The 22,638-nt window shown below is 60.2% G+C and overlaps 1 protein-coding gene across 5 annotated transcripts; it reads right to left on the bottom strand.

Moving 5' to 3' along the window:
• Window positions 1-793: 793 nt before the first annotated feature.
• On the bottom strand, window positions 794-21,485 carry RAB3IL1 (RAB3A interacting protein like 1). 5 transcript variants are annotated; one of them, XM_060103505.1, is made up of 11 exons: window positions 21,203-21,485; window positions 10,088-10,340; window positions 9,575-9,670; window positions 9,414-9,491; window positions 8,527-8,745; window positions 7,192-7,320; window positions 6,985-7,097; window positions 6,684-6,707; window positions 5,301-5,513; window positions 2,642-2,708; window positions 794-1,811 (listed from the first exon to the last, which is right to left on the bottom strand). In XM_060103505.1, the coding sequence occupies exons 1-11, from the start codon at window positions 21,352-21,354 to the stop codon at window positions 1,779-1,781; spliced, it is 1,377 nt and encodes a 458-aa protein (XP_059959488.1). In that variant the 5' UTR covers window positions 21,355-21,485; the 3' UTR covers window positions 794-1,778. The 5 variants fall into 5 exon arrangements, with proteins under 5 accessions (XP_059959488.1, XP_059959489.1, XP_059959490.1 ...); XM_060103506.1 differs by having other exon boundaries at window positions 5,414-5,513; window positions 21,203-21,480; XM_060103507.1 differs by lacking the exon at window positions 21,203-21,485 and adding an exon at window positions 18,474-18,578.
• Window positions 21,486-22,638: the final 1,153 nt, after the last annotated feature.

Raw genomic sequence — 22,638 nt, 5'->3', positions numbered from 1 at the left:
TGGGAAGAGAGGGAGAGTCTTGGAGGCGGGAGAGCAAGAGGGAAAAGGCTACTGGCTGAAGAGAGTGATAGGGTGGGGGGGCCTTGACCTACCAGCTGAGTGGCCCCAAGGTCTCAAGTCATCAGAGAAGTCCCCTCGAGGGATCATCAGCCCCAGTAAATACTGACCCAGAAGCTGCTACGCCCCACCCCCACAAGGAAGGACACCAACTGGCCTGGGCCCACATCCCTACTTGAGGGGAGGAGATCAGGCTCCACAAGACACCTCCCAAGGCCTACCCTGGGTCCTCAGAGGACCGGGCCATCCACCTTCTTCCACCTCTGACTACTGTCCCTTGACCAGGGCGGGGAAACCAGAGCTACCACAGACCTTGCTGTGCAGCTGGCAGACATCACCCATCAATCCTGCCTTGCCCTGCACGCACGCACGCACCAGGCAGCCTTGATGCTCCGACTCTGAGCTCCAGGCTTCCGTGACACTTGGCAGGGAGACGGCAAGGGGAACTGCCCAAGATCCCCTGTGAGGCAGCGACAGAGCCCCCGTTCTCCTGGCAGCAGACCACTTCTCGGGAGAGGGAGCTGGGCTCAGCCCCCAATAACCTACTGCCCCACGGGACACTGGGGAGGACTCGGTTGGTGCTCCCTCCAGCAATCCCTTCAGGATTTGGGTTTAATCCCAAGCACGAGGGCGGGCAAGGAAAGGATTTTGTTTCATTCCTTCAGATGCCCAAGCCTTGGCCCAAGCCCCAGGGCGCAGGAGTGAAGGCGCGTGGCTGCCTGGCCTCTACCAACAAAGCCGTCCTTTATTAAATAGAGATCGCGTTACATTCCATTCAGAGGAGGAAATCGGACGTGGTGAGGGATGTGTCCAGGTTGGACCCCGGTACTGAGTAGGCTGCGAGGGGGGAGGAGGGGCCCGGGTCCTGCCTGCCCCACCCCAGTCCTGTGTACGGGGCTGGGCGATCTCAGCCTCTGTCGTCTGAATGGCCATCCACAGCTGAAAAAAGGCCCGGGCATCCTGAGGCCTGTGTTTTACTTGGGGAGGAAAAGTGCCCCAATCCTCCCAGCAGTGGTGGGGGCAAAGGCTCCTTGCAGCATAGGGCTCAGCTGGCGGGAAGAAGGAAGGTCGAGAGGGCGGGCGGGAGGAGGGCCCCTGATACATCTTAAGAATGTTTTGGGGTCATTGTCAGGCAGATACAGGATGAAGTAGAAGACAGCCAGCGAGGCCCCCGTCCGCCCCGTCCGCTCCTCCTAGCTCTCCAGCCCTTGGGCACAGCAGGCCCACCTGGGAACGAGGTGAAGGATGGCCACAAGGGGGTGCTGGTGCCCAGGGCTTGGGAAAGGGGGTGGTGGGGAGATACCCTGGAGATCTTGCCAATGAGGCACCTGCAGGCAGCAGCTCCTGGGACTGGGGAGGGGGTGCTGGCTGCCCCAGGGGTGCCCTCCCAAGGGCTGAGCCCCTTTGTACGGCTCCCAGCTCCTCGGTCTTTGGTGCTTTCTTTAAAGTCTCCTGGTGGCTGTAGTACTACAAGGGAGAGGTCACCTCCTGAGGTCCTGTCCTGGGATGGACGTTTGCTGCCGGCTCAGTGCTGCCTCCATGGCCTGGCCATTTGTCCCTCTGTTCAGCTTCTGGCTCAGGGCTGGTTCTAGGACCCCGTGTGTCTGTCTGTCTCTCCTGGGGAAGGTGTTGGCTCCAGCTCAGAGCCCCCCTCCAGGCCTGGGCCATGACCTAGGCCTCCTGGGGGAAGAAGCCAAGCTTGGCCAGCGACATCTCCTTCCTCAGCCTTGTGATCTCCCAGAACATGGGCTCCGCTGCAGGAAGAGAGAGAGGGTGGACAGCTCGGTGCCCACTCAGGGTCACCTCAGGCAGATGGCCTGGCCTCTCCCCCGGCTTTGGGCAGGGCAGCCGGCGGGCACCCTAGGACTCCCCAGTCCCTCAGGACAGATCTCAGTGAGTAGCCGGACCTCTTTGAGGTTCCACTCTGAGGGCTTGCAGCCCAGGAGGCATGGAGGTGACGGTCACCTCCACAGCCTGACACGCACACGCATGTACACACTGCCACACACTGGGACAGGCTGCAAATGCTCTCCAACCCCTGCTCCCGGGGCTCTCCAGCGACCCTGTGCAGGGCTCATCCCCGGCCTGGCAGAATGGGGGCAGGGGGACAACGGGTGGACAGAGGACTTGTTGGGCAAGGGCGGGGAGTGTCTACAGGGGGAGGTGGGCGAGCCGTGTCCAGCCACCACTTGGAGGCCCACGCGGCGGGAGAGGGGAGGAGATTCACAGGGGAGGCCCCATCGTGTAGGCCAGGCCAGTAACAGGAATGCCGTCGCTACAGGCCCGGGGGACTGGAGAGGTTTCTGAACGGGAAAAAGCAGCTGGATCCAGGTATGTGGGGGCATCAGGCTGGTTCTCCCCGTGAGGCAGAGCCCAGGAGGCTCCTTCCGCTCTTCCTCTCTCCACAGGGCTCAGCAACAGGAGCTTCCGGATCGCTTTGCTAATCTACGGCCTTCTCTCTCTTAGAGACCTCGCTCCGACGGGGGGCAGCAAAGCCCTGGGGTTGGCCCGGCCGCCCCGCCCCTCCCCGCTCCGCCCTTCCCCTCCCGGGCGCCACCCCCAGAGGCCACCAGGGGGCGCTCACCGTCCTGCCGCACCAGGCCTTGCTGGATGTAGCGGATGTAGGTGAAGAAGTTGCACACGGCGGTGATCTGTGGGCAGAGGGGGCAGGGTATGACCCCCCGGCCCTCACACTTGCCCCCCCCAAAAAAAGCCAGGGCAGATCGAAGACCAGAGCGGGAAGCCCCACGTCCTGTGAGACTCAGATAACTCTGGGCTCTAACATTACAGTCAACAGCAGCAATACTAGTACTAATAAAAACAATAGCGACAACTAAGCGTAATCAAGCACGCGTATCCGGTGCGGCAGACGTGCCTATCATTACCAGTCTACACGTGAGGAGAGCTGAGGCTCCAAGAACGACCCCACAACGACTGCGGAGGCCACGGAGCCTCCATTTATTAAGTGGCTGAGCTGCAAGATGAAACCGGGCAGGCTGCCTAGAATCCACGCTCCCCTGAGGGGCCTGCTTGCTCTGGCTAGTGGAGGCCCCGGCCAGCCAGGCCTCACCAGGTGCTATTCGTAACGCCAGGAAAGGTGAGGGGATCAGAAGCTGCTCACCCGGCTGCCCTGGATCCCCACCTGAAGCCCTCAGTCTGACCTGAAGCCTGCTCCGTGCAGGCCCTGCGCCAGGCACTGGGGACCCTGAGCTGGCTCAGACCTGATCTCTGTCACGAAGACTCTCATACCGTGGAGAGGGTGCTGTTAGTGCCCTTCCCAGGCCCCTTCCCCAGGCTGGGGCCCCATGTCCCCACTGCTGAGAGTGTTGGCTGCTGATGCCTACTGGTGCCCCTCTGCACCTCATACCCTCACAGACTTCAGCCAATGACTGACAGGCATCTGGGGTATAAAAGGCCACGCCCTTGCCTCAGGGTGGAACCCACTCTGGGCTCCAGAGCCCCTGTGGATTAGGCTGAAGCCAGACTCCAGCTGAAGCCTCACCTTTGCCTGTCCTTCCCCCCACCCCCATTCTGCCTCCTGAGAATTGCACACAATCTCCATCTTAGGCTCTGCTTCTAGGGCACCCAACCTAAAACAGGGTGGAAGGCAGCTGGCAGCTGTGCCCACAACTGCCCATACTGAATATCCAGCACTTTGGGGGAGGGACATCAAGTGTGTGGGGGTCACAGGCTGGGGAGTGGAGAAAGCTGAGGGAGGGGCGATGCTCCTGCTGGGCCCCCAAACACCCAGGAGCCCTTGCCAGGAGGACAAAATTGGGTGCAGGGGGTTGGTGGCCCTGGCAAAGGCAGGGAGGTGTGAGAGAGGCCAGGTGAGGGGACTAACCCAGTGTGGCCAAGGTGCCGCCTGGGAGGGCTGAGGAGGGGCTGCGCAGGGCCAGATGGGATGGGCAGGAGAAGCTTGAGTCCCAGGCCCTGGCGTTGCTCAGGGGCCAGCAGGCCCTACCAGAGGCCCGTGAGCAGGGAATGGTGGGGAGCAGTGGGGCTCTCTCCCCAGGGCTGCGCTTTGGGGACAGAACTTTCTTCTCCCTATGGATTCCACACTCCTTGGTCTCATCAGGGTGGGGACCACATCCTAGAACTTCACACCCTTCCCCTCTGCCTTCCCAGCTCTTCCCAGGACAGCAGACACATAGGCCAGACAGAACAACGTTCTAGATGTAATTTTCTAGGCATGGGAGCATCTGGCACAGATCCCCTGGTTGGGATCAGAAAAAAACAGAGGTGACCCATGGCCACCGAACAAGGCTCTGGGCACAGATGCAGGGGGTGGAGACTGCAGCAGTAAGAGATGGATCCAGGATGGGGAGACCTCAGGTCTCGGCTGGGTGGCCTGGGGTGCACCCCTTTCCTTTCTAAGGCTCAGACTCCCTCTCTGTAAGGGGAGCTCAGCTCGCTGCTGGGGGATTTGCCGGAACAACATGCTGGGCTGCCCTGCAGAGGCTGTCAGGACCAGACAAGCTGACTGTGCTGGTCAATCTGCTGCCTGATGATGAGGCCATCTGCCCACTTTAGTCCCATCAGGCACCTCTAGTAGGTCAAGGGGAGGAGCTGGTTCCTCTAAGAGGACCTTCCACACCACGTCACCTTGGCACCAAGCTTCAGAGTTTTCCACACTTTTGTTCTTTCCAAACTCCTTCACTGTCTTTGAAGGGATAGAGGAACGGGGTCCACCCCACCCTCGTCCCAGCTCAGTGAGGCCCCTTGATCCAGTGACCCTCACCTGGGTCACTCGGCAGGTGAGGGCAGAAGCTGGGATTCCTGGAGGCCCCTCAGAGCCCACAGCTGACTGTCAGCCTTGTGTGACAGACGAGCCTCAGAACCTTCTCCAAAGCCTGGGGCCGGAGCCAGGAGTCAGGAACTCTAGTGTCACTCCCTTGATTAGGTTATATTAAATGACAGAGCTGATGGGTGTCAGTCCCATGATTACTTCTCGGCAAGCAAGAAAATGGCTACCTCAGTCCTTCAACCACAAGGAACTGACTTCTGCCAACAACATGTGAGCTCAGAAGAGGACCCCAAGCTCCAGAAAGGATACAGCCGCTGATACCGTGACTGCAGTCCATCAGGCCCTGAGCAGAGGACCCAGCTAAGCTGTGCCCAGACTCCTACCCAGGGAGTCTGTGAGATAATAAATCGATGCCACTAAGTTTATGGTAACTTGTCACACAGCAATAGCAAACAAATACACTGGCTTGGCTGCCTGTCCCAAGTCATTCTCGTACCTCTCTGAGCCTGTGCCCTGCTCTGTAGATTGTAGGTTGTGCAGCCTGGGGCTCAGAGTCCCAGCCCAGGGAGCCTCTGAGGAGCCAGGCAACACTCCCATTGGATGACTCACTCTGGCCCGGGAGGACGGTGAGATGTAGTAGTGGCTCTCGGAGTCCCCAAGCCGGATTCGGTGACGACAGGCGCAGGCCAGGCCACTCAGGGCACATGTACTAGGGAAAAGCAGACCTCAGGACCATGGGGTCGGCTGGGGCTCGCCCACCCAGCTCATCCAGGGAGGATGCAGCAGCCAGAGAAGGCACAGAGGGAGGGGGAGGCAAACACACATCAGGGCGGGGCCTGGCATCCTTTCCCCCGGTCCCAGCTTCCCAAGGAGCCTGGAGCCAGGCCAAGGAGGGGGGCAGTCTCAGAAGTCCCGGGGGGAGACCTTTAAACCAAGCTGGACCCCATCCCTCAACCCCTCACCTCACCCTTGTTGGGCAGGAGAGCTTGGTCAACCTCAGGCCAGGTGTACCAAAGCTCCACCCACTGCTGCCCCTAAAAATGCTGCCCCCTACTTTCCTGGGGTCCTCAGACCCAGTCACCCCTTCCTCCTAAGCAGGAGAACTAAGCAGGAGTCTTCTCTCTCCTCCACTTAGGTCACCAAGTCCCCAGGCTAGATTCTGCCAATAGGACCTTTTGCCCGGATGCCCTCAGTTCCTTCCAACCAGAGTTCTGCCTCATCTCCGCCTTTCTTCTCCATGTGACAGCCAGGGGCTACTCCAAGAACCCACATCTAGCCCGTTACCTTTCCCTGCTGCTTCCCTGCTGCCCAGGAATTGTTATGCAGAATCCCGAGTAAAGGAAGGTTAACTAGGCTCCTTGGTTGCAGGACTTATCAGAGCCTTTGCTGCTTCCAGGTTCACTGTGACTCTGATTGGACCAGGGAACCCTCTTTTCAGGGAACGTTAATCGATGATTTGTGAAATGCTGGCCTCAGTGGGTTAAAGCCCAAACCTCATTTGAGGCCCTTCACGCTCTGGCCCCAAACACCCTCTGTGGCCTCAGCCCCAGCCCCATGCCCACCCACCCCACTGCTCCGCCCACCGACCCAGTGGTGTTTCCATTAATACTCCAGCTTCTCATACCTCCACTCAGGCTGTTGCCTCTGCCTGAAAGGTCCTTCCCTGCTGGGCAAACTGCTATTCATCTTTCAAAACCCGGCTCAAATGTTCCCCTCCGTGACAAGGCTCCCACCCAGGGGCCTCCCTGCCCTTGCTCCATGCTGGCAGTTTTGCTCTGCTGCTGGCCCTGCCCAGTGCCAGCTGAGAAGCAGGGGGGACAAGATGCCAGGGCCATCGGGTCATTGTCAGGAGGCGGAGTGAAAAAATGACATCACTTACGTGTCAATCGGGGCCCGGAACCCACTGTGGGAGAGAGGGGGTAGGAGAGGGATGCACGTCAGGCCAGCCAGGACGTGGGAGACCCCGGCTCCATGACTAGAGGCAGCATGTCTGCCAAAAATGCCTCCTTGCCCTGCGCGGAGGTAGCCACTGTCCCTCTCTGGTCAGGTGCCCCTGCCCACCCCCAGGTCCCACTGCAGGACCCAGCAGGCAGGCCTGAGGCTCAGTCCTCCCTGGCCACGCCCTTGGTGCAGCCCAAGGCTATGCGGGCCTTTCCCAGGGGGCAGGGCGCTAAGCTTACTTGGTGCGGCCACACTCGACAGCGGCCACCTTCACCGCGGGCAGTGTTTGCGAAGCCACGGGCTCGATGGTGAGCGTGTTGTCCTCCACGGCGGCCCGTACCAGGGCTGAGAGCTGCGGTAGAGCAGGGCGGAGCGGGAGGTGGTGAGGGGCTGGCCGCCGGCTGCGGGGCCGGGCCCCCCGGCAGGCTGCCCTCTGCCTGCCTCACCTCCTGCACGGTGAAGTCCAGGCAGGGGCCCACGTCCTCCCGGTACACCCTTTCCAGGAAGGGGGAGGTCTTGTCCAGGGTGGGCGATTCCCTCCAGGCCTGGAACTCTGCAAACAGGGTCGTGTCCACCTGTGGGGGAAGGCGAGCCGGGTGGGGGGGTCAGGGCACTGGGGGGCCAGCATGGCAGAGACAGGGAGGATGCAGGACAGGCCCCAGCGGGCCTGTCCCCTGTAGCCATGCAGGGGAGCCGAGTCCCAGAGAAGAACTCTTCTCTTCCCCTCGCACAGAAGAATTTAGATTCGGAACTCAAAAGTCACACTTCCAAGTGTATTGGAGGTGTGTTGCCAGTTTCTTGGCCTAGAGAATTAGACTTGGGTCCAGGGTCTCATTCTGAAGACCCTCGCTGCCTCCTTGAGGAGGGAAAGTTGAAGAGTGACCCTGCAGGTACCCGCAGGTACACACAGGGACCTGCTGGGACGCACAGCACACACAGGCATGCACACACGGAAAGGAACACACACAACCTGCTGGCTGCCATGGGGCACGTGCAGAGGGAGAGGCTGGGAGGGGGCAGGGGAAGCGGCCCCTCTCCGGAGCCTTTACCTGTCGGGAAAAGGAGAGAGAGGTAGCAGAGGTGGGGCCCACGGGCAGCTCCCCAGGCGGGAGCTGCCAGGCCGGCTCGTAGGTGAGGTGAACCACCTTGCTGGGGACCACGCAGAGGAGCAGGGAGAGGAGGGGGGGCAGCCCGGGCTGGGCCGGCAGGACAGACAGACAGGTGCACAGAGACAGACAGAGGAAAGAGATTATTAGAGTCCAGCTGGAAGCTTAGAGCTCAGAAGGGGATGGAGAGGCCTGGCCCGCGCCTCCTCACTGGATGCTCAGGAGGCCTGGGGCAGGGCAGAGCTGGGGCCACCTTGGCATCAGAGACTCCAGGAAGCTGAATCCCACTACAGCCTTCAGGGGCGTCCGCTGGGTGCAGCCCTGAGCTGAGCTCCTGACGTCCACGTCCTGTGGCCCCAGGAAACCCCATTTACGCGAGGAGACTGAGGTGCTGACAGGTGGCTTCACTTGCCCAAAGACCCATGGCCAAGGACATCACAGCCATTGTCCTGCCTGGACCAGGTACCCCATGTACCCTACTGAGGGCCAAACACCTCATATCACAGGGAATTCACTCAGCCCTCACAGCCAGAGGACACAGAGGCCCAGAGAGGGTAGGACAGGCTCCTGGTCACACAGCGGGGTACAGGCGGGTCCCCACTGGGCACCGCTGCCTGGCTGACAGTGGGCACTGCCTCCCTTTCCTATGACCACTGCCTGCCCGCTGCCCCTCACCTCTTTGCCCTCTTTGTCCGGGGTGAGGGCGTGTCCTACCACGGGGCACACGGCGGGGCAGAGGGCGCTGCTGGTGCTCTTATGACGCAAGTGGCCCTTGCGGGGTCCGGCCTTGGTGGGGCTGAGCAGCTGTGGGTGGAGCTCGCGGTTAGGAGAGGCTGGTGTGGACGTGATGACCAGCGTCTTCAAGGCTGTCACCTCTGCTTGCAGCATGTCGATCTGGCCGGGAGAGATGGCTGTCAATATTAACCCAGGGCTGAGGCTGCCCCGGCTGCCACTGCCTGCCACCCCAGCTCAGGAAAGACCACCCTGAGCACCTAACACCACCCGTTATCTTCGGAACAGCCTCTGAGTTGGGGGCTGAGATACCGATTCCATAGATTGTGAAACTGAGGCTCAGAGGAGACACAGCCTGGCTGAGGTCATACTGGGAGCCAGGACTCTGTTAGGTGCACATATCTGGGAGCTGGCTGGGTCTCCCACTGAGAGGCCCCCAGGAGCCAGGAACAGCCCAGCCCTCCCATTTTACAGATGTGTAAATGGGCTCCAAGGGATAAAGCTACTTGCCCAGGCTCACATAGCCAGACTGAGGTTTCTGCTTTGTAAAGGAGGTATGGGAGGAAGGAAAAGAAATTACAACGGCCACAGGATCCTCCCAGCCCCTGTAAAAGCCCCAGGACGGTCTCCGTGATACAGCAGAAACACAGGTCGAGTCCCAGGGAGCTGGGCTCCCACTCCAGCGGGCACGTTTCAGTGGGGCCATCTCGGATGCCTCTGCCCCTCCCTGCTGGCCCCCCCAGTCCATGCGAGGGTCCGATCGGGTAGCGGAGGCCGGCGCTCGCAGGGCTCAGAGGCGGGCAGGAGGTCTGGGCAGGTACGTGCCTCACCTTGCCCCGCGTCTCCTTCAGCTGCTTTTCTGACGCCGCCTGCTTCATGTTGGCTTCTCGGACCATCTTGTGGGCTTCCTGGGAAGAGGGAAGGCTCCCCGTGAGGGGGAGGTGCGGACGGACGCCCAGCTGCCCTGCCCACTTCTCGCCCCGCCCCGCACCTCGAACAGGCTGGCCGTCAGCTCCTCCAGCTCCCGCTCCAGCTGCCCGCGCACCCTGCACAGCCGCTCACACTCCGCATCCTTCAGCTTCAGCTCCTGCGGGGCGGGCGTGGGCACGAGGGAGGGCGCTGTCAGCCACCCCAGCGGCCCCGGGCCTGGCGCCACTCCCGGGGCCGCCTTATGTGCGCCTCAGGGCCCCGAGCTTGCTTCCTCTGTGCTTCTACAGATTAGAATGCTTTTTCCATTTAGCTCAGAGCGTGAAGTTGAACCCCAACTGTCAGTTTGTTAGAGCCTGGGTCCGGTTTTCAGAGATGTCATGACTTCTAAAAGTCATTTAAAAGTCACAAGAAAAACTGTTTCTCCTTTGTTTGGGCTGCCCTCCTGCCCAGCACACGCCTGGCATGTAGGTGGCTTTGACAGGAACGTGACTGTCTCTGGGCGTTGGGTGAGAGCCCACAGCCCCTCAGGCCGGCCCCTCACCGCCCCCACCCCGCCCCCGCCCTCAGAGCCCACCTTCTGGGCTTTGTGCAGCTCCTCCTTCAGGAACTCTGAGCCCTTCTCTCGGATCTCCATGGAAGAGCTGCGCAGACGCAACACGTCCAGCTGGGTGGCCGCAGGGTCCTCCTCGCCTTGGGCTTCCTTCCCTGCAGGGGTCTCCACCAGCCTTCCCAGGGACTCTCTGTGGCTTTTGCAGGGGCCCACACTCTTCCAGGGGACTGGGACAGCTTCAAGGGGCGGTGGGTGGCCCTCGTCCGGGTGGGGCTGGCTGTGAGGCAAAGAGCAGATACAGGGTGGTGTCCCAAGAGGCCTGGAGAGCTGAGGCCAGGGACCAGCCTTGGGCAATGCACCTGCCACTCTGGGCCTCAGTCTCCCCATCTGTAAAATAGGCCATCATGGGGGTTGTCACAAGGACAGAATGACCAAGCACAGGGTCTCCTGGGGGCAAGGACAGGACTCATTCATCTTTGTCAACCATCCCCTCCAGGCCAGGACCACAGTAGGTGCTGAGCACACAGCAGGTGCTTGTTTGCCCAGCAGATATTGTAAATGCACCCGTGTCGAGAGCCTGAGTTTCCCCCTGTATAAAATGGGGACAATCCCAATGGCCCTGCCTCAAGGGTCACTGAGTGGATCAGAGATGTGCAGAACACCTCGGCACACGAGATGATTAAGTGGGAACTGCCTTCATTGCTACTGCTCATGCATATTTTATGCAAATTCCACCCCATTTAGGGTGGACCAGAGAGGAAGGACCTAGCCAGGGCAGGCAGGGCCGGCTGAGGCAGGAAGATTCTGCAAACAGCCTGGGCAAGGCAGCCCCACTTCCTGCCCTCTGGACCGTGTAGGGGGGCAGTCCCAGCTCTCTGCTTGGTCTGCCTTGTGACCTCAGGCAAACACTCCCTCTCTCTGGGCCTCAGGACCCTCCTCCCTCTGAAGCTGAAGACCCTAGAGGTGGTGCGGGGTGGGGGCCGCCAGCCGCTGCCCACCTCCCATCCACGCGCCCCCCTTCGCAGCAGACCCTGAGGAGGGAGGGGAGGAGAGGGCTGGGCCGTGGTGGTTTGTGCCAAGACAGCACCCTGGACTCGCTCACTCAGCAAAAGCTGGCGGCTCCTGAGCCAGCAGCTTCTGAGCTGCAGTGGCTGGGCCGAGGCTGGGAGCTGGGCTGCTGATAGCAGTGGGGAAGTGGAGGGGAGGGGGCCAAGAGGGGCCCACACGGGAGGGAGGAAAGACAGGGCCAAGGGGCCATGAAATTCAGGATCGCGGAGGGGAAGTAAGACAAGGCTAGGGTCTGTCCGGTCCCACCTCCCTGTCTTCTGGACCCTGGGACAGTCACTAAGCAGCCCCGGAGCCTCAGTTTGCCCTTAGGTAACACAGAGGGCACCCAGGGACCCCAGCAATGAGCCCATTCCCGACCCTCCGCATGGCCCTGTCCAGCTGCCCAGCCCAGCCTGCCGTCTGCTGGAACTGGCCTGGAGTGTGGCCTCAAGGTTCCTGGGGCTGAGTTCTGCCTTGCTAGGACGTGAGGCTTTGATGAATAAAGTGGGAACACACACCCACCACTCCATCAACAGTGTTTATGAAGGACAGGGGTCTTTCCTAATACCTTGCTTGGGGGGGTCTAGTCGGTAAGGGGGGGTCCCTGAAGCTTAAGGGTCTCTGGCAGTACCGTGGCAGCCCCAGGCTGGGGTCTGCACCCAGGGGACTCATGGGGGTGCTCTGCCCGTGTTATCTCATTTAAAACTCTCAGCAGCATTCGTGGTATTGTTCCCATTCTACAGTTGAGGGACGGATGCTCAGAGAGGTAATGGGACTTGCCCAGGGCCACACAGCTAGTCGGTGGCACTGGTGGGACAGGCGGCCAGGTCTTCAGCCCAGGCCCAGCGGACAGGCAGGTGGGGTGTGGGCCACAGAATTTTGCATCTGCCTTGGGATCAAGGACCGCTGGGCCCAGGGGCATCCAGGAGGCTCCTCCCTGGCTGTGACAGGAAAATCTGACCCAATTCCAGCCCAAACTGGCTCCTCAGCCTCTGCTCAGGCAGAGAAACTGCCTCCCAGGAGGGAGGCCAGGACTGGGGGAGCTGTGGCTGAGAGCACAGGCCAGTCGGGCACGGCCGGGTCCATGCCAGCCTCTGACCTGGGGTCCACGCGAGCCCCTGGGAAAGTTGCTGAAATTCTTTCAACCTGCTTCCCCGCCTGTGGGATGGCGGTAAAACCTGCAGGGACACACTGAGAATCCAATGAGGAAGTCACTGGCTACAGCGCCAGGTAAATAGTGGGCTATCTGCCAGGTACCTCCACCACCTCCACCATCCCTGCCCAGGCTCTTGTGTCCTGCACCTGAAACCCCAGGCCCTGGGGATGTACCCACTGTGGGAACCTGGAGGCCTGGGCCCCAGCCCCACTTCCTCAGTTGAGAGAACGGCCATAGTCACTCAGGCTTGGTGGGGACCCCATCTCGGGACTGCCCACTACAATAGAATGAGCAGGAACTATAGGCCAAGGGCAGGGGTTGACTCAGGGACAGCACAGGGCACAGGGCAGCATCCCAGGTCTCAGACACCTAGCCCCATAACAAGGACCACCCTGACATTGCCAACACCCCCTGCCTAGGGGAACAAGGCCGCCAGCCCCTCCCACGAGGCCTGAGCTTCGTCCACCAGTGTGGTCTGGGCCTCTGTCCACAGTGAAGGACTCTCCAGCTGGTCCCAAGGGCACGGGCTGGGGGTGCGTCCAGACAGCCCCCATCATTTTCCTAACAGGCTCACTTTGGCCTACTTCTGGGGGGATGGCGCCCTATTTTGCAGCCAGAGGAAACAGTGGTCCAGGGAGGCCTGAGACAGAGCCTGATACCCTCCCCGCTCCCTGGGGGAAAAGCCCACGAGCAAATCCTCATGGCAGAAGGCGTGGGAACAGCAGGACCACCCTGTGGTCACCAAATGCCCAATGCCTGGGCCAGGGGTGCAGAAGCTGGAGGGAAGGAGGGTCCACCCTGTACTGAAATCTGCAGACCCTGCCCCTCACACTTCTGGGCTATGAGGCCAGCTCCTGTGACTCAAAGTTCAGATGAAGGAGGGACCCCAGGCCCCTCGGGTCCACCCAAGCCAGAATCCGCTATCTTCCACACACTTCAGTCTCCTAGCCCAGAGGCCCAAAAATCCGGGTGTGAGCACCTGGGGGCTGGGGAGCTCACTACTTGGGCGAGCACGGGTTACCACTGGAGTCCTGCTGCTGTGCGCCTCCCCTTCCAGTCCAGGTCCACAGCCCTGTGCACAAACCTTCTCGGACCCCATTCCCCGCAGACACAGAGTTCAGTGTCCAGGACACGCAGCAGGGCCGGCTAGGAAGGGGTCTGTTCAGTTAGGGGGGTGGGAGATACTAAGAGTCAAGGTCAGAGGTAGGTGGGGGCAGCCAACATCCCCCATCCCGAAGCCAGCTCTGCAGCCTAGAGCCCAGGGCAGTTCATACAGGAAAGGCCCCACTGGGTGACTTCCCCAGGAAACACACAAGGCAGGGGAAAGCAGTAACCTCAATCCTCACCCCGCAGGCCACCCCTAGGAGGGCCAGCAGGGCTTTTGTCCCCAAGCAGAAAAAATGGCGAAATGAGGACCACCCCTGGATTCTATGGTCCCCAGTCACCCAGCAACCCCACTGGGCCAGGAGGGCCTGAACGGAGCCCACTCCCGGGGCCAGAAGGACCCAGGTAGCGTCCTGCATACCCTTTCCCAGCCCCAGCCCAACCAGCCAGCCATGGGGTCCTCCTGCCCTAACCTCCCCTTCTCTGCCCCCCAGTGCCCAGGTCACCTCTTTGAGTTAAAGACCCCTCCCCTGTGCTAACAGGCACAGTGGATTCATTAAGCAAGCAGCGGGGAAGCCAGTGAGGGAAGCACTGAAAACCGGGGGAAGGAGAGGGTTGGGAGGGCAGACTGGGACCCTCACCCTCTGCCTGGGGCCACCAAGCCCGGGTTCCAGGGCGACTACAGCTGGTCTGGTCTGCAGGAATTCTGACCCAGGGCCCAGCTCAGGAACAGCCATGGCACAGGGGCCCGGTTCAGAATCACGCTCATACACTTATGGTCAGTCCAGTAAGCCCTGAGGACACTGAGGCTGACAGTCAAGTGACTCTCGTCCAGAGGCCAAGGGGTCCCAGGAAAGGTTTCGTGTGTTGGGTCCCTGACCAACCAGCAAGCCCAGCCAGGCTCAGCCTACAGAGTGGCCAAGCCTTCAGCTCCAGACCCACAAACAGATCAGATTCTCAAGCTCCTGTTCACGTCCACACCAGCCCACCACTCCACATCTCCACAGACGTCATCATGTGTTAATTTGCGACGCTGCTACAGGGAGATGCTCTCCCCAGCCCAGTTTGAACGACGAGGCACCCGAGGTTCAGAGAGGGATGGTGACCTGGCTGGAACACACAGCAAGGAAGTGGCAGTGGGGAAACTGAACCCAGAGTCCAGGCACTAGTGCATCATGTGAACTGTCACCCAAAAGTCAGGACTGGCGGAAAGGGGATGAATGGTGGTTTCAGAGAAGTGAGGCAGGATGCAGACAGGGGGTTTGAGGAAGTTTGAGATAGTGCTCAAGTGGTGGTGGTGCGGTTCCACCCAAGGCTGCTGTTCTAGCCAGGCAGGCTCTGGGCTGGGAGGGGACACACAGAGACAAAAGACTTGGGCGGGGGTGGGGAGGAAATCAGGGGAGGACCAGGGGCTGGAGAGGGGAACAGAACAAAAGTTGCAGTAATTAATATAATGAAAAACGGAGGACAAGGTGAATGAGAACAGCAGTGCCCACGACATGACTGTGGAACTGGGAGGGGGTCTTTCAGGGAAGGGAAGGGGCGTGGCTGAGGCATTTGGGAAGTGGTGGCTGAGGGGAGGCACCAGCCCAGAGGGAGCAGCTGCAGCCCTGAGCCTGGATGAGGGATGGGTGAGAGAGGAGCTGAGGGCCAGAGAGCCAACCTGGAGAGCTGAACAGGAGCCATCAGAGGGGCTGGAGGGGAGGGTTCCAGAAGAATGGGAGAACAGTGTCATACGTAGCAACAGAAGAATGCCGGGAAGTGAGCCGAGCGGGACCCCCAGTATAGGAGACGGTGGGCCTGGACCGCTCCAGGAAGGGGGAAGCAGGTGTGTGCCTGGCAGGACAGGCAGCAGGAGGGAGGAGGAGGTGAGGAACAGCTTCAGGGTGGTAAGCGGGGAGGTCAGAACACCTGAGGCAGGTGGGCCAGGCCAAGCCTCTCCCTGCCATAGCCCCAGGCCTGCCAGCCCAGCCCAGCGCAGCCCAGCCCTGATGAGGGAGGGAATCCAGCCCTGGGTCTCCACTGGAGGTGGCACAAGGCCTGAACGGGTGGAGGGCTCCCTCCTCTACTGAGGTAGGGCAGGGCACGTGGCACACACCTCACATCTGCCTGTTCAGTCCTAGAAGAATCTGACACCCCAAGCCCTCAAACATCCAACACATATGCAGTGAGCAGCTACCGTGTGCCAGGCACTCCACCGGCCCGGACCCACCCAATGTGCGCAGATTCTGGCAGCCACATCACCAAGCCCCCTTCTCATCACAGTTGAATTCATTTTGCTTCCCTTCCCCCACCCTGTTGGGAATAAATCCCGTGTGGGGAGAGTCTAAGACAAGCAGGACTCTACTGAGCGCCACAGACAGATGTGCTGATTAAGGGACAGCAAGAAAGACATTTCCGTCTGTTGAGGGGGAGGTGGGAGGTAGTTAAATCATGGAGGGCTTCCAGGAGGAGGTGACAGTGAAGGTCGCACAACCCCTTTCTCCTGCTCTTGACCCTGGAGCCCCTAAGCCATACTTCAGATGCCATTTCAGAGCCTGGAGTTCCCTGTGACTTACTCCTTAAAGGCAGGACCTCACAGATCCAAGCTCCTTAGGATAGCCAAGGCCCAGAACAGTTAGGTGACTTTCTCAAGATCTCACAGCCCATCTGTAGTCCTGCAGCTCCCCAGCATCCTGCCTGCAGCAAAGACACAGTCCCCCATCCCTGGGAGGTTGGGGTGGTCTTTCTCATTCCTGGGCAGTCTATCAGAGCCTATCCCTCCCTTTCTAGGGAGGTATGATTAGCCCCATCTGTCAGATGGGGAAACCGAGACTGAGGGGCTACACCAATGTCATGTGGCCACTTAGTGGCAGAAAACGAGCCCAGAACCCAAACTCTCGGCTCTGATCACCAAGTCTCAAGTGCCCAGCACTGTGTTAGCAGCAGAAGTACCCCAGTCGCCATCGTCAGCCCATCACCACGAAGCTGGCTTTGCACCCAAGACTACGGGCAGGGGACACTGTGGGGGAGGGGGAGGGGAGCAGTCCTGTTCTGGGGGAGCCACCTCTGGGTTCTGAGTTCAGGGCCCACACTCAAGGAGTCCCAAGGAAGAGGGTCCACCTGAGCTCCTGTAGAGTCCTGCCACTTCCACCCACCCCAGGGGAGCAGCCCTGGGTCCAGGGCCAAGAAGGTGAACTGGCACTATGACCTGGCCATTAACAGAGCAGTCACCCAAGAGACATATCTCTGTTGTCTTCCAGGTAAGGAAACCAAGCCCCATGGGCATCAATGGCTTAGCCAGAGTCACCAGCTCCTCACCCCTCCTAGTCTAGGAGGAAGGATCCCAAGTATGCACTCGCCCAGAGTTGTGACAGCAGCTCAGTCAGTTACCTGGGCAAGTGTGACCTGAGCAGCATCCCTCCCAGCTGCTGCTGGGGTCTGCGTGAGCTCCTAGGACCCCAGGACCCCAGCGGGTGCTGGCAGCTTGGCCCCTGCTTCCAACATCCAAGTAAGGGGGCCATGAAAAGGCAGAGCTCAAGGTAACCCCAAAACTCTGCCTCTCACTCCCCAGATGCCCAGCTCCTCATTCTGCCCCTCATGCTTTCCCTCTGCATTTATGAAGCACCTACTATGTGCTCTGCACCCAGCTACACCCTGGGGGATTCAAGTAAGCCACACTTAGGATCAGGCGGGGGTCAGCTTGGTAGCCTGGTCCACCAAGAAGGGTCCTGGGACTCTTGGATCCAGTCTTTAAAGTGAGCATCCATCTACTGGCACCTCCCAGACTTGTCTGTCTGGCTCCAGCCTGGACCCCTCCAGGAAAGGACACTCTCTGGGCCTGGATTACCTCCACCACACAACCCGCACGTTTCACCTTGAGGCTCAGGGCAGTGAGGCCATACTCTCAAGATCACACAGCAACTCTGTGGCTGTGTTTTGCCTGGGTGCACCCAACACAAGGGGTCACGAGCTTCCTCCAGAAGCTCCTCAAGCACGGTTTACCCCAGGTGGGATCGCCCTGACCTCTCCAGCTGTCACCAACCCACCTCAACCTTCTCCGTAAGCTCAGTCTCCTTCCCCCAGGGCGCAATTCCACAAGAATCCAGGCTCTGCTTAACTCTCTCCCTTTAAGAGTCTCACGTGTCTCCACACCTCACCCCTAACAGGAGCCCATTCTCTCAGGAGCCCCTGCTGGGGATGACTCCCCAGCCCTCCCCTAGCATCTCAGCTCGAACTCCGACTAGGTGCCATGGAGTAAAGTGGATCCAGCCTGCATCAGAACTCTCCAGCCTGCCAGCCTCTCCAGTGGGGCTTCCCTCACTCCCTGGCTATGGCTGGGAGGAGCCCTGTCCTGGGACCACCCATCTGGCCCCGTTCTTTCCAGGAGTACAACCCACCCCCACTCTGGCCACATCTCTGCCAGGACCTGGTCTTTCCAGGCTATGGGGAGGAAGAAGTGTTTACCCAACTCCATGAGAAGGCCACAGCTTTTTTGCACATACAGGAAAAGGGTCCCACACCTGGTTGCCCAGGGACTGGGACCACCCCTGAGAATCAAGGAACAGATATGGGTACTGGAGCCACTAGTCCAGGGCCCAGAGTCTGCGCTGCACCCCTCCAGGCTGCAGGGAGGTCCCACCCACCTTTGAGCTCAGCAGGTTCCAGGAGCCCCAGATGGAAGTTCACTAACTTGCAAGCGAATGTGGCAGAGACCCAGTCCCCCCTTTCGCAAATGCACTGCTTTTCAAGGGTTCACTCAGCCTGGGGGTCCCTCCTCTAGGTGCTTATCCCAGGCTTACTCTGGCTTGCACTCCGCCGCACACCCCCCTGCCTCTATCTCACTTGCGCTCCGGACAAGCTAGGAGTTGGCGCTCTCACTCCGGGACGGTCAGCAGCCCACCCTTCACAATTCCTGCCCCCAGAGAGACGCCCTGAACCTTCCCTGACGAATGTCCTTCCACCCCAGTCGCGAACAGGCTCGCCAGTCCTCGTGCTACAGCACGGACAGGGATGGGGGCATAGAGCACCTCCCGGTAGGGGTGCACACATTGCAGGGACACCCCCCCGCCCTCACCGTCCCACCCCCGGAGGCAGCCGCGGCTCAACCCCGCGCGGACCTACCCGCTCCACATACTGGCGATTCGGGGCGCCCGGGCGTCGGTTCCCCGCGCCGTCGCCGCGATCTCCCAGCGATCTCCCCGCGCCGCCCCCGCCGCGTCCCCGCCCGCAGCCGACTCCGCCCCGGGCCAGCCGGGCTGCCCCGCCGCCTGTCAGTCTTGCCCGCTGCCTGTGGGTCTGTGCGGCCCGGGCTCGCACCCCGGCCCCCAGTCCCTCCGCGACCCTGCCCTCGGCGGGTCACGTGGCCGAGGGGTGGCCCGAGGACACGTGCCCTGCCCCGCCCCTCCGGCGGCCGACGCGGAGAGCTCGCGCGCGCTCCCGGCCCAGCCCTGCTCCGGCCGCCCGCCCCGGACAGTACGACGGCCCGAGTGGGGGAGGAGCCGGTCCCCATCATCCTGCGGCCAGCACTGCTCTCCGATGCTCCCAGCTTACTCTGCTCCAGACATCCGGCGCCCAGCGCGGCGCAGCGCAGCACCCTCCCAGGACCACCCCTGCTCAAGAGCCTACCATGGTTCCGGGCTTTCAGCTCCCAGATTCTTAGCGGACAGTCACTCAAGGCCGGCAGACACCCTCCCACCCCGTCACCCGGCCCTCCGGCCCTCACTCCTTCCCTGGCCTCCCTGCTCTGCGCCTGTCTCTGGGCAACTTCCCTCCTGGTGAGAAGGGGGGCTGACCCCAAAACTAGTTTTCTCCCTCCTACTTAGTGCTTTTTCTGAGGGAGGCCCCACCTTTGGCCCAAGTCTCCAACCCCAACCCCGCCCCTCCCCCCCCAACCAGGGGCCTCCCTTCCTGCTCTGAACAGATACTGCCCATCCTTACCTTTGCCCACCATCTACTCTCTGGGAGAATTGCGCGCGCACGCGCGCGCGCGCACACACACACACACACACACACACACACACACACACACCCCTGTCAGGTCCCACATCCTCTGCAAATTCCCTGAACGCTGGTCTAGCCTGTCCCTCAACCCCTCTGTCCCTCTGTCCCCTTTCCTGAGCCCTGACCATCAGCCTCAACTTCAGCCTGGGGCTGATCCAGTGAGAGCATAACCCCGCTTCTCTCCTGCCAGGGACCATGGCTCCCAGCCTCCGTGTCTAGAGGAGGCCTGGGAGGATGGGAGGAAGTACTTCCCTTCCAGATATTGCTAGAACTTGGGGCACTACCCTCAGAGCCCGAGCTGGGGCCCCAGGCTTGAGTTTGTCAGGTCTTCATCTGGGGCACACATTTTGAATGCATGCATTCAACCACCCCTTCTTTGCACAAACTATGGGCCATACAAGGGCTGGGGACCCAAAAGGAAACTGCAGAGACACAGGCTCTGTCCTCCTGGGGCTCCAGTACGGTGGAGAGATGTGGGGTGGGGACCTCCACTTCCAGGGCCACTGCCTGCGCAGGGCACACCTTGTGAAGTGAATGGTGTCTTCGTTCAAACTAGAGAACGGTACTCCTTTCCTAAGTGGGCATGGCCCACGCCAAGGTACAGGACTTGGTGAGTGGAGGGCAAGCCAGACTTGATGTCTGGCTCTCATGCCCCCTTGGCTGGTACCTTGTGCAGTGCACAGCCTGGGCAGCCCTCTGCGACGTCCTTTTCATTCTGCCCAGACCTCCTTCACTCTGAGGGCAATTGTTTCCACAGCTGTGGTTTCCCAAGGGCAGGGACCAGGTCCTCCTTGGGGCTGTGTTTCTCCACCCACGGCAGCCCAGCCCAGCCCGGGGTCTGGCTCACTGTCCTTATGTTGTTGACGAATCTTTCTCCAAATAGTCTTGAGCAACTGCTGTCTCCCTGGACCTTGCTCTGTTCACTCTTTAGAGGAATGGGGAGGGGATGGCACAAAAGGAGCTCAGAACAGGGCGCTTACCCTCCAAGTCTTCACCAGCCCAGGCGGGAGATAAGACCTGGTCCAAGTCGTGGTAACCCGGACTGGTGGGAGATAAGGGGTGGAGGGGGTGTCAGTCCAGGGCTATGGCCCCAGAGGAAAAGTCCTCAGCCTGGGAGGACTGGTGGGCTGGGGAGACTCTTGAGCGAGGCTTCGAAGGACAAGTGTGGGGTCACTGTCACCACCCCCATTACTAGCCAAAAATATCCCATGATCTATGCAGCTGCTTAGGACTCCCAAGGCCTCACTAGCTCCTCCCACAACTCCTCAGTTGAAAAGGATGGGCTCAGAGAAGTTAAGGAACCTGCCCAATGTCACACAGCCAGGGATGGAGGGGCTGTGACCCCTTATACCGGTTTTCTGAAAAGACAGCCCAGAAACCAGAGGGCTCTCTGGCAGCCGCAGCTACATGCTGTCGGGCGACAGGAGGAGCCTACTAGGGGCCTGACCGGCAGGTGGGGAGGAAAAAATAAAAGGTGTGTCCTCTGCCCCCAAGCCACTGCCCTTCCCAAACTTCCCCCCTCACCCCTGTCATCCTTATCCCCAGCCTGGCAGCCTTGGCCACAGACCCATCCAGAAGACTGCCAGCCTAGATGACCCAGGCCCTGATTCCAGACTTCAGTTCACTGTGTGACCAAGAGTGAGTGTCTTGCCCTCTCTGAGCCTCAGATTCTACATCTGTACAACCACCAAGTTGGACAAGACAATCAGGGCCACTCCTGGTGCTGACCTTGTAGAATGCTCGTGAAATTCCTCCTAGTTCTATGCCCGTCCCCTGTCTGGAGCCCCACCTCTCACCCCTCCCCCAATGCCCCTGTTGAGTGGCAAGATTCCCCCATCCCCTCCGCTCACCTGTCTGTGTCCCAGGGCTGCTCTCCCAAGTTGCCCTGGAGTGCAAGGCCCAAACCTGATGGGGCGTAGCGGACAGTCCCTGAGCTCATTGCCAGGAACACAGGGCATTTTTCTCGGGCAGGGCACTTAGTGCGCTCCTTAGCGGGGTCCATGGCTGGAGGTCCAGACCGAGAGTCCCTCTGGAGACTGCCAGGCGGGGAGGTGTCAGGAGCCTTCTCCCCACTCCCAGGCTGAGACTCACACTAACCTTTGCTATCTCTGAGGAGCAGTGGCCTGTGGGGGAGGGGCCTCCCAGACAGGCCTCTATCTCCTTAAACCCAGTAATTATTAACTCCCGTGGCTCAGCGGGCAGCAGATGATGCTGGGCCCCCCTCCTAAGGAAGGTGAGATACCTTGAAGGGAGGTGGGAGCCTCCCTCTACATACCCAAGGCCCCAGGTTTTTACGGGGCCCATGGATGGGGCTGCCTGTCCTCTCCCCACTCAGGTTGGCAAGTTGAAAAGAGCCCATCCAGCTTTGACTCTGTCACTAGTTGGCTGTGTGGCCTTGGGCAAGGCCCCCGCTGCCCTGTGGTCCCTGGTCTCAATATCCCCTTAAAACTATTAACTACCAGCAAAAAGGGACCAGATGGTGTAGCAGTTACGAACGCAGACCTGGATGGAGTCAGAGAGGCTGGATTCAACCCCACTCCCAGACTGTGAACGTTTGGGCACATTAGGCTTTCTGTGCTGCAGTTTCTCCAGCTATAAAATGGAATCTCTCCCTCTGAGTCACACCAGGCCAGCTGCTATTGCCCAGACATGCCCTACACCCCCCTCTTCCCACTTTCCTCACACTATCCCCTCTCTGCATCCTCCACTCCAACCCACCCCCTCTGATAAAATTCTCTTTTGCTCATACCCCCTCCTCCAGGAAGCCTTCCCCTCTGGATTGCTTTTTCCTCTGCAGGCATTGGGCTGGAGCCCTCAGACACGTGGTCCACGTTGTGTCATGAAAAGTGCCCCACGGCACTGTCAGACACCCCCCCACATGAACTGAGTGACCCCATGGGCGGAGGCTGGCCCGCACTCATCACCAAATCCTCAGTGGCCCCTTGCCTGACACACAGTCAGCCTCAACCCACCCGTGGGATGGTTTGAGTGTTCCACCCTATCTCATTTGGCTTGAATTTTAATCGGGAGTTCTGCCATTCCCTTGGCTGTGTGACCTTGGGCAAGTCACTTAACCTCTCTGGGACTCAATCCCCACAACTATAAAAATGGGAACAATTCTGCCCTGTGAAGTTGTGAATATCAAAGAAGATAACATTCATGAGGTGGCAGCCACAGTGGAGACTGAGTTTCCTGTCCCCTTCTCCCTCGCCTTTCCCTCTTTTTTCCTGTCAGCCTCTGAGTTCCCGCTGGGAGAAGCTGCCAGTTCCTGACTGGTGGTCACACC

Source organism: Mesoplodon densirostris, chromosome 7 (assembly GCF_025265405.1).
Source record: "Mesoplodon densirostris isolate mMesDen1 chromosome 7, mMesDen1 primary haplotype, whole genome shotgun sequence".
In the NCBI taxonomy this organism is placed as follows: Eukaryota; Metazoa; Chordata; class Mammalia; order Artiodactyla; family Ziphiidae; genus Mesoplodon; species Mesoplodon densirostris.
The sequence above is the reverse complement of the archived record's forward strand: the minus strand, read 5'-3'. Positions and strand labels throughout refer to the sequence as shown.